This window comes from Simochromis diagramma, unplaced genomic scaffold (assembly GCF_900408965.1).
Source record: "Simochromis diagramma unplaced genomic scaffold, fSimDia1.1 OVJJ01000131.1, whole genome shotgun sequence".
Taxonomy (NCBI): domain Eukaryota; kingdom Metazoa; phylum Chordata; class Actinopteri; order Cichliformes; family Cichlidae; genus Simochromis; species Simochromis diagramma.
This window is the reverse complement of record NW_024387200.1, coordinates 10,881,749-10,893,028: the sequence shown is the minus strand read 5'-3', so window position 1 is coordinate 10,893,028 and position 11,280 is coordinate 10,881,749. Positions and strand designations below refer to the sequence as shown.

The window sequence follows — 11,280 nt, the reverse complement described above, 5'->3', positions numbered from 1 at the left end:
AGGAGACGATACGATATAAATTACATGTCAGTGCATAAATAACACAATTTTATCTGTTGAATGTATTGAATTACCACACCTCCAACTGACTGCTATGTTTACTACACAACTTAATTATTGTGCTCTTAATCACTACTAAAAAGCAATGTACAATAAACATCAGACACATTTCATCAAACTTAATTAAAAAGAGCTGACTTAAAAAAAAAAAGCATCTGTACCTTGAATCTCTGCTGTAGGGCAAAATAATCACAATGCGTGTGAATGGCAGCTAAATCTGAAGAGAGAAGAAGAGCACTTGCTGCTACTTCCTCCCTTTGATCCCTTGTGTCCTAAAGCCTTCCCCATTACATCTCAATCTATTTCCTGACCATGTTCATTCCACCTTTTGCTCCATATATTTCTGGTTTTGTTTTCTCTCGTAGCAGATCCACCTTTTTTTCCCTTGTCTATCTGTATGATCCACTTCAACACTAAACTGTGTTACACCAGGTGCACGAGCACACAGGTAAGGTTAGGGAGAGGCCGGTTGTGTTAAGAGATTTAATTGGGCAATCTACTGTCAGTAGTAAAACTGAACCAGTGGGCTGCTGTCAGTGCTTAGGGGGCTTTCACGCCATCCTGTAAGCTGCATGATTATAACAACAAAGAGGAAAAAAATTATATTGACCAATTGGCCCAGTGCGTAGGCCCACCAGGCAAATGCCAGTTTGTATGCCAGATTTCCAGTCCAGTTACAAACCAATGGTAACAGCTGGTTGTAGAAGAAAAAAAAGTGAAAATGCACTCGAACAATCACAATGAAGCCATGGTAAGAACACAGCTGCATTACTAAATATTAAGAAAAATAAAACTGCCCACATACTCTGTGCTTTATTCCCAGTCAGTAAATCCACAAGCTGTTGCATGCAAAAGTAACTTTTACCTCATTACTTTGGAGTTTAATGCACAAGAAGAAAACCAAACACCTAAAGATCTTTGAGTGCCCCCTACTGGGCTATTTCGGTATATGCAGAGTTGGACAAAATCCAGCACAGACTTGTTTCCTGTGTAGGAACAAACTGTCACAGAGGTGGAAGCTGAGAATAGTGTCCAGCTGCTGCAGCATCAGCATAGAGCAGCTGATGTACCAGCTGACTGTTGCAGCATCACTGTATGCCACAAGTCCTGCACACCTCTCTTTAATTTGGAAGATCATCATTTAGCCTGGAAAATAGTTTGCTGCTTTATAAAAAAGAAGTTGTTTTGTTAGTTGCAAGGCACTGTAATTATGAGGCAACTTAAAGGTTTGATTCAAGAAGAATGGATGTGATCCTCTCTTACCGATTGGTTAGAAATAACCTCACTTCCAGCATTCACACCACCACCTCTGTCTCCTCTTTACACTGTCTGATTCTGTAATATAGCAGCTACAGTGTATGGCCATCATGCTATCAAGTTAAAATACTGGAACAAACATCAGTTTAGTTATAACTCTCACAAAGGACATCCACCCAACCTGTAACTTTTTGTCTGTTACAAAAACAAATGACACTGTTAACTCCCTCTGCTATGAATTCAAAAGAGGTCATTATTAACACGATTTAAATTAATGCATGTATTAGGAGTAGGTGGGACAATATGTAAGAGTTATATTTAACAGGCTGTACATTGCTTTAATTATTGGATTTTTCATCTGATAAGCTTTTAAAGAGAAACTGGAAATTTCTGAGACCCCCAAAAAATGAAAGTATCTCACCTCCCTCTCTGAATAAAATTGGAATAGTGTGTGGATGATGGTGACGCGTATTTCTGATGTAGTGTCCAGATCTGCGGCACAGATTGTTTCACTTGGTGATAAATGCAGTATTAGCAGTGTCAGCTAAATTTTCCGGTAATGTACCGGAAGACGGTTGTGCCAATAGCACGTAGAAGCACATCTGAGATAAGAGATGAGCGGATAGGAGCGTTTCTCCTCTGAGTCTGTTCGACTGAAGATTCCACACGCAGTCAGAAACGAGACAAGTCAAATCGGGTTTCTGCTACTATTTTATTTAATTTGTTCAGTACTGGAGTTTCATGGACTAAACAATGGCACACCACTGCGTTACAGTTTCTCTCTTTGGATACAACCAACTAACACAAACGTTAAAATTATTCCTCTACAGAATGGACTAAAGTACACATACACAACCTCTGCTTCTATCACAGGCACCCAGCACAAAGACTCACACACAAAGAATCAGTCACGCAGCGCACACGTTCTGTTGACACTCATAAACCACATTCATACACCCACTCACAACCGAATACATTCTCAGAAAAAAACAATTATAAATTTTTAGAGCATTTCATATATTTTCCATAACACTCATAATGAACAGGACCCACCTCAAACAAGAAGGAGGCCGTACCGCAGTATGGAGCTGAATATCTAACAAAACGACTAATTTGGGAAATTACACAATGATTTTGGTGAGAACAGCCTTGAGGACACACTGTATTTCCACATGTAGCTGTCTTACAGGGATGATTCTCAGCCAATGCAAAAATAGATTTTTTTATTTTCCTTACATTTTTAAAAAAAAAAATTTAATTCTGGACAAAAACCCTAAACTTTGACCAGTTTATCCCAGGTGAGTGCCATGCAGGACCATACTGCAGGTTTTGCTTCAGCCCATTAATTACAAGTAGTTCACAAAAATGCATACTGTTTTTCAAAGCAAAAGTCTTTTCATTGATTTCCTACCTTCTGGTCACTGGTTTCATTTCAGAGCACTATGAAAATCAACTTTCAGACTTTAAAAATCCATCATTGTAGTTTTTGTAATATCTTGTATTGTGGTGTACATTCAAGAAAATGTGTTTTTGGAACATCAAAGACAAAAATGCTGGTCACAGCTAAGTAGTAACTAACGAGTTTGTACCATCGATTCTAATAGATCATTGAATTGGTTTCTGCGCTGTTTCTGATAATGACTTGGATCCAGAAAATGAAACAGTTACGTTTTATTGACTGCTCCTTCATGTGTTGACCCAGTAATTTCATTGAGGACAAATGGCATTCACTGGCTAACAGCTAATGCAGCACACCCACTAACAGAGACACATACACATGATACATAATATAGCCACTAGCTGGCTCATCCTAGCTTTCCTTAGCTTTAAAGTTAGCTAGTAATACTGTTGACACTGGGGGAGCATCAAGTAATACTTTGGATTTTATCTGCGACATTCACACTGAAGTCACTCCACAGACTGTTACAGGCAATGCAAATTTGAAACTAAAAGATCTGAAACTGTTGAGTAACTGTCCTCTGAGTTTCAAAATGGTCCATGCTAGCAAACTGCACACCATGCAAGTTTATATCAAGTAAAGTTAACTGTCATAGTGCACTGAAAGTTTCGTAGCTTCTACTTTGAAAAATACTCAGCAGTGATTTGTGTTTGAGAACAAAAGTAGCAAAACCATCAAGGTGGTAATTTATTTGAACGTCAGTGTGACAAGCTCCAATTTAGCGATGGCTATCCCTTATCTTCCTTGTACCCAGCACAAAGACTAGAATGACACAGGTAACAGGACATTAGTCTCTAAAAAAATGTCAGCACTGATAAGGGATTTTACATTTTTACCATCAGCATGCATGTTGTTGAACAGAATTACACACAGATAAGTTCAGGGAAGCTGTAGTTGCTACAAACGCTCGGGCAAGAGACGCTTCTCATTCCGACTGCGCCACTACATTCACCTTCAGACCAACACTCCACTCACTCCTGACTCGCTTTTCAACTCCAGTCTCAGTGTGCAGATGTAGAGTCCATCTTCAATATGCGGTATAGGAGTTTATATATTAGTAACAATGGGAATGACACAGAAACGTTTAGTTTGTTATAAAAGAAAAGTATAGTATACTCACATTTCCTGTTTAATGGAAAAGTGCGCATCTGTTTGAAGTCATTTTAGAAACTTGTAGATATTGTGATGTATAATGCCATCATGCAAGAAGCGTTTACAGAGACACTTCTTCTCTCTGGCAGCTATATAACGTATTTGAGGGCTGAAGTAGGACTGGGGGAGTGGAAACACGTACTGTAGCGATGGCGGCATGGCTGGCTAATCCAGCGCTTGCACTGTATTTCTATGTTTATTCAGTTTATTCTACAATCGAAGGCTTTGAGATGCTTCAGCCTACCTAACTCTGTGTGTGTGTGTGTGTGTGTGTGTTATTCAGACAAATTTGAGGGTAACTGCAAGCTACAGAGTGGAAGCAATAACAGGAGACACAGCTGCTTCTTTTTCTTATCACCACCACACCAGGCACATAACACAAAAAGGTAACAAAACATGTAACTTGGATCCTTTCCCCTACAGTTTAAAATATAAAATTCAAGTGCAATGAAAGTTCCAAATACTAGTTACACCAGGTACATTTCTCTATAACGTAACAATCTGTTACTTGCAGGTAGTTTTATCTCATCTCAAATTTACAATGTAGATTTTGCAATTTGCCCAATTTAATCTTTCCCCAGTGGATAAAGCATCACTGGAGTGGAAGGATTTAGATGTCACCACTTTAACATTTCTGATTTAAGTGCACTGATTGTTTTCTCATCTCTGTCTTGTGCACGACAGGGCCAATAAAGAAATCCAGTTCAGGCTGTGCTCTGCGTGGGCACCTGTGTATGTCCACACGCTTGTTCGCAGATCATTTTTAAAACATCTGCGCGCCCCTCTGCAAGTTCCAAAATGTTCAGTATAAATATTAAAAAAGGACATAACAACACAGAAAGCAAATAGGAAGACTGTAGAATACAGTTGTTAGAGAATGTGCAAACAATGGGAAATGACTGTGAGAAAAGAAGAAACAGAGTTTGACCGATATATTGGGTAGCTGATGCTGGCCTTTTGTTAAGTGCTGCTGTGTAATAGCATGCGGATTCAGACTTTTAGATGACTTTAGAGTTTTTTAATATGCATGTTTTAAACAACATGTTGATAAATTTGCTTTGTTTTTGAGTTGGATGAGAAGATGAGGTTTTGTTAAAGCTGCAGTAGGCAACATGTTTGCCTGTGTTGGTTATGTTCTCATAACCTTGTAGGATTTTGTATTTGAAGTAGTCTGACAGGGAATAACACCCTTGCACCTTCACGGGGTTCTGCATTCGGGCTTTAGTCTAACTCTTAGCGAGAGACGTACAGTTACAGGTCTTTTCACGCCTGATCAGCTAGACTATAAAACAGTACAAAGATGAAAAAGGTCATGTTGTAAGCAGAATACAGTCGAGGAATGGATTACGGCTGGTTAGCCTAGCACTGACAGACTAGGAAAGACTAGTCGATAGACCGAGTCGTCTTTTTTCCACGAAGCTGCGCATAATATTTCAGTTTTTTGGCGGTGGGCATGGGGGTCTCCTGCAGATGAAACAAACTGACATGTGGGATGTACCATTACCTACAGGTTGGGACACTGCTGTTTCGCTGCACATCCTCCACTTGATTACCACTTTATATACATTCTATAAAACATTCAGAGAAAGGAAATATTTGCCAGATGATTTTACTAAATTAGTAAATTACCATAGTTACTGTACTGTTTCTACTGAAAAATATGTATTCATTGTTACTGCCAGATAAATCCTTACTCAGATAGCATGCCTGTGGTAATTAACAGTTCAGTGCAAAATCTCCAAATTTAAGAAAGAATATATCAATACAATATACAGTATAAAAATATAAATACTGGCCTTCAAAAACCTCTATCGGTCAAACCTTGTACAGAAAGCTCCATTGTTAGTGATGTCTTACGAGTTAGAAAGCTCAAATATACATGGATGAATAGACAGAGGCAGGGCAGAAGTGGGATGGGGGTTTGGGTTACATTTAGTTTGCTGGATTTGGAATGATGCAGGATGTCAGGGTTGTTGACCAGGACCGCAGACGGGCCTGTCTATTTGTATGGTCGTAGGAACCTGGAGACTTTGGAGCGCAGCAGCTTGATGAAAGAACGAGGGAACATCTCTTTGGACTCTGCTGCTGTGTACTTGAAATAGTTCTGGGGGTGAGCCAGCACATCAAATAGGGCTTTTATCAGCTTCTTGTCCTGTGGGGAGAATAAAGATACAAAGACTGTCAGCATACTGGACCCATCTTATGAGGTGATGATTTTTTTTTACCTTATATGTTAGTGTTTGACCTTGGAACAAAGATCAGCTGGTAATATGATCACATTACATGCATACCTTGAGAATCTCCTGGTGATTCTCAGAGGCGTATAGCCTGCCATCCCGCACGATGTCTTCTATCAGCTGCTGGTAGTCCTCTGCAGCATAACAGGGTTAAATCGGTGGGTGAAAATACGCAACGCAGTGAAATAAAAAGCTGTAAGATTGTTTAAGGTTGGCTGTCGCTGAACTGCGATGAAGCTGACTCACCATCGTAGGTGACGTATGGAACTTGGAAGCCTTTGCCGCTGTTCCCCTCGTTGGTCTTGAACTGGATCCAGAGCTTACGGGAGCGGGAGGTGAAGGCGATGGGTCGCTCGTAGGTCTGACACGTCTCGTAAGTGGTGATGGAGGTGGGATGGGCTGAAGACACAGCACACAGCACAGTTAGAATCTTCTAGAGCTTGTTTTTCTTGGAGCATGTGGAATGACCTAAAGCTCTAGAAAAAAGCTGATCTTTAAATCGGTCCAGTCTGAAATGAATGATAAACAGTTCAGGTGCTGTCACAGCATGACATACTGTGCCACTGGACACATGTGCATGTCATGGCAGCATCATTAAAGTCGCTGTTCACAGGTAAGCATTTAGGAAAGAACCACAGTGCCATATACTTTCTTACAGGCACTGCCAACCCTACCACTGTGCAAAAAACACAAGCAGGCACACTTTTGCATCTTCATTTAAAGAAACGTGAAGTCAACGAGTTCATCAGTTCTCTACATTCATATTTCTGTTTACCGCTCTTCCTCATGACCAGCACGTCTCCACATTCATCCTCAATGGGGAGGAAAATCTCTGGCACCACAATGAGGATGCGTCTCTTGTGTGGTGGATTTATCATCCACACACAGTCCACGTTGGATGGGTAATCTCCAGGGTAGTTAGGAGACTCAATGTAGCCTGTGTACTCTCCCAGCTCCCCTCCGCACACCTGGTCTAAGGACAAAATTGTAGAAACCCTTTGGAGTATTTCAACCAATGCCAACAATATTGTGATATACTTCTCATTATCAACCACAATGGGTAATAGTGGGCAGCTTTACTTTTGCACTGGGAGACGTTGGTAGCACCATCGAAGTCGGTGGTGGTGTTGCCCGGGCAGGTGATGCAGTAGTTCTGGCTGGATTCTGACTGGTAGGTGCCTGCTGGGCACCGGATGCAGCGGTGGGTACTGGAGTTGTAGTAATGCCCGGGAGCACAGTGCACTGAGGAAAGGTAAGGGGTAAGTGTGCACACAGTACAACTCTATTAAAGAGTAGACACACAAAGAAAACACTGAACCGCACACTCACTAAACAAAATCAGTTTGCACCAAGTTCCATCTCAACACATCTGAGCACTACTTTATGGCCCCTTAGTCATGTGGCTTTATTAACCCATTAAAGTGACAGCATTGTGTCATTCAGACAATGTGCTCCTTTATGATAGTGTTTATCACAGATTCGATCAAACATAACCAAACATTAAGAGAACGAGCCACAGTAATCAGTGTGAATCAGCTAAACACATCATTAATATTCTCATTTGCTAGTGTCGTGAAATTTTCCAGATATTTTGTCTTAAACACAAGAAGTTCAGCATAAGTCTTATTAAAAGGAAACAAACAAACAAAAATAGTGGTTTTCATCCTCTAGGACAGCGGTCCCCAAGTCATATCACTACCGGTCGGTAAGTCGTTTGGTACCGGGCCGCGAGAGTTGAGGCTCAGGTGTGAAATGTATGGTTTTCAGGGTTTTTATCAGTTTTCAGCGTTATTTTGTTATCGTTTTTATCGTTAACTCTGTTTTCCTGGGTCTTTTCACGTGTGTTATGAATAAATCTTCTTTTTTTCGGTACCGGTACTAGTTCTATTTTGTTGTATTTATCCGCGACACCTTAAAGGCCGGTCCGTGAAAATATTGTCGGGCATAAACTGGCCTGTAGCGCAAAAAAGGCCGCTGCTCTACGATCATCAGTGGATGAACATGCTAAATTTCTAAATACACTTTACTTATCTCAGTGTGGACTGACCTGAATACATGACAACAACCAACAATCTCTCCACACATCTAACAATAAGACAGCCATCAAACCAGCGGCAGCTGGCCGCAGGGTTTAGGACAGTGGCTGAAGCACAAAGAAGTTTGGTAAAGTCGTGAAACAAGACTTTGATCAAATGTTTCTGGCACACTGTCAGGGAACTCCGTCCTTACTGGTCGCCTCTGGCACTTCTATTTTAATTGTGTTGTTTATTGTTGTGTATTATTTGAACTGAACTTGCACTATAAAAGCAATTCTGACAAGTACCTTCAAAATAAACCACAAAAAGAACAAAAGACACACCTCTGGCCTCACAGTCCCTGAAGGACACAGATCCTTCATACTTGGTCATCAGGCCTCCTCCACAGGGGAAGCACAGGACACGGCCTGGTTCTGGCTGGTAGAAGCCCAGTGCGCAGGGCTGGCATGGGCGGAACCCATCATCAGAAAAGTGACCGACTGGACACTGACCTGAGGGGATGATAGAGGAGAAACTTTCTTTTTGGTTTTCATTTCTTCTTTCTACAACATTAATATTAATATCCAGATTTTCTGACATTATAAAATGGAAACAATCTCAGTATTAGTGAGGAAAAAATGGGATAGGGAATTACCTCCACACTGGGACACATTCTTGGCACCAGCGATTCCCTGTCCTTCAGTACTGGGACATGGCTCACAGGAAAGTTGTCCCACCGTATCCTGGTATGTACCAGGTGGACACTGGACACACTGCTCTTGCTCCCCACTATAAAATGTCCCCACACCACAGCTCACTGAGAAGAAATACACAAGTTAGATCGATAGATCCTGATGAAACAGTAACACCCAGTCAACTCTTTCAGCTGGAAACATACCACACTTTCCATCTCTGAGGACTTGTCCTGTGCTGCAGGTCTCAGCACCCTCGGCCACCTTAGGAGGCTTCTGGGCCACTTCATATTCGGTCCCAGAGAACTGGATGTAGAACTGCTGTTTGGTGATGGACTTTCTGAGTGTCCTCATGGCACTCTGCAGCCTCTGCTTCATTCTCTCCCGCACACAGTCCACGTTACACGACTCTGAGGAAACAACATTCAGACCAAATTTGTCCATTTTTAATGTCCGAGTATAAATTTCGATCATAAATATTTGATTTCTCTGTAGATTTAATGTTTTTGTGTCGATTATATTTAAAGCAGAGTTAAGAAGGATCACCACACCTGAGGCATCTTCCTCCTTCATCTCCATCTCAAACTCAGCGGTAATGTGTGAAACCTCCTTTGAAGGAGATTTGCGTCCTCGCCGGCGCTTCTTAGATGAGTCACACTTGAGGTTGACAAAAGTTACCTGGCAGTCATCGGTGCAGGGGAACTGGCCTCCTTTCAGGCAACCAAACAACAGTGAAGAAGATCAAATTTAGAGTGGGCTATAAACGCCAGTATAATATCAGTGCCAGATGCTGCTGTTTAAATATGACAGTTCATTACCTTGGATGTTCTGCTTGGATACATCTCGGTGTTTCTCCTTGTTGCGGGGCTTCAGGTGACACTTGGCATCTTTGATCTTAAACCTGGCCTTCTGCTTGATGGGTGGTGCCAACGTGTCTATTCATACAGAACAACATAAGCTGTTAACTCAAGATCACTTTACAAATCAACTCTTTATTTGGTCATTTATAGGACGCTACAGCCATCACATAACTGCTCATTTGCTATTTGTTGCACATTTGTTGTGTGTATAATCTCAGTTGCTTGTTTTTGGTCTGGTTAAGTGTGTGAACAAACTCAGAGTGAAAAAGAGGCAAGTGAAGAAGAACTTGCTCAGTGCATCATGGGAAGCCCCCAGCAGTTTACTGCAGCATATAATTAGAGCTATTTCGTTATATTTGGTAACTCATAACATATCCTGTTATTTCATTTTGTTACTCTCTGCCTCCCGCTCTACTTTTGGAAACTTTAGTCACCAGTAAACCTGCAGAGTAAACTCCTCTGTTAGTATAATACACTGAGATATGACAGGACCTGATCATTCAAGATCTTAAGCTAAATTCCAAATTCAACAGGAAGGTCAATGAAGAGACAAAAACATAACAGAAATGTGGTCTCAGGCCAGTTAGTAATCTTGCATGTAGCTGTAAATTATGCTTATTTATGTATGGATTATTATGTATTTATGGATGGATGTTGTATTTTCAGTACAAATGTACCAGCTACTGCCTCCTAACTACCTGCAATTAAGATAAGTGCTAAAATAATAAATGCTACCAGAATTTAATGAGTAATTTGTGTAAAAACAATTTCTCAAGTGGAGACGAAGCAAATCCAAAATAATATTTTGTAGAGTCAGTACATGTGCAGGGAGCATAGAATCCCATCACTGATCTGCACCTACTGTGTCCCTTTATGTTTACTGTACCGGCACAGGCGGGTAAAGCCGTGGTGACGTTCCTCTTCTGAGGAGGTTTACCAGGCTGGACGGGCACTCCGCAGCTCAGTGTGTAGCTGTTCTCTGAGTCTGTGAGAAACAACAACGCAGAACAGGATTAAGTGACCAAAGAAAACCAAAACCTGATGATGAGAACAGGTTAGGACTCCCGTTGTATGTTTCATAGGATGGCCAAAGGCACAGTTGTCAGCATTATTAAAATAAGTTTGGTAGATGTTTAGTGGTAAACAAAAATGTGACCTTTGATTGTGAAATGAAGACCCAGATGAAAGATCTATGAGCCATGCTTTTCTCTGTTAATACACGTAGAGACAAAGATGCATTTGGACGGGGAAGTGAGGGATTAAAAAAGAGCCCGGGCTCCTTTCAGCCACAGGAATTTACATGGCTCATTCCTCCTTAAATTAAGATGTACTCATAAAAGACACAAAAACAAATATTTCACTTCATGCCTGAGAGCAATCCATCATTCTCACACAATAGCTGCCAAGTAAAACGAAGGGACAGCCATGCTGTGGAAAAATTGGCATGATCAAAGAATGCAATCGATTTACAGATGTGTGTTAAGTACTATTGCAGGAGGAGAGGCTGGGGTGCCAGCAAAGAGGAAGGATGGGTGAAGCCAACAAAAC

The 11,280-nt window shown here is 41.1% G+C and overlaps 1 protein-coding gene across 2 annotated transcripts in view; it reads right to left on the bottom strand.

Annotated features, from left to right (window-relative positions):
• Positions 1-2,010: 2,010 nt before the first annotated feature.
• scube1 (signal peptide, CUB domain, EGF-like 1) overlaps positions 2,011-11,280 on the bottom strand; it is a 121,606-nt gene continuing 112,336 nt past the window's right edge. For both annotated transcript variants that reach the window (XM_040050526.1, XM_040050527.1), the window contains 11 exons: positions 10,619-10,717; positions 9,691-9,807; positions 9,424-9,582; positions 9,079-9,282; positions 8,836-8,997; positions 8,525-8,692; positions 7,246-7,407; positions 6,941-7,138; positions 6,412-6,564; positions 6,220-6,299; positions 2,011-6,080 (listed from right to left, as the gene is read on the bottom strand). In XM_040050526.1, coding sequence (XP_039906460.1) covers positions 5,928-6,080; positions 6,220-6,299; positions 6,412-6,564; positions 6,941-7,138; positions 7,246-7,407; positions 8,525-8,692; positions 8,836-8,997; positions 9,079-9,282; positions 9,424-9,582; positions 9,691-9,807; positions 10,619-10,717 — 1,655 coding nt within the window. In that variant the 3' untranslated portion in view covers positions 2,011-5,927. The remainder of the gene's footprint in view (positions 6,081-6,219; positions 6,300-6,411; positions 6,565-6,940; positions 7,139-7,245; positions 7,408-8,524; positions 8,693-8,835; positions 8,998-9,078; positions 9,283-9,423; positions 9,583-9,690; positions 9,808-10,618; positions 10,718-11,280) is intronic.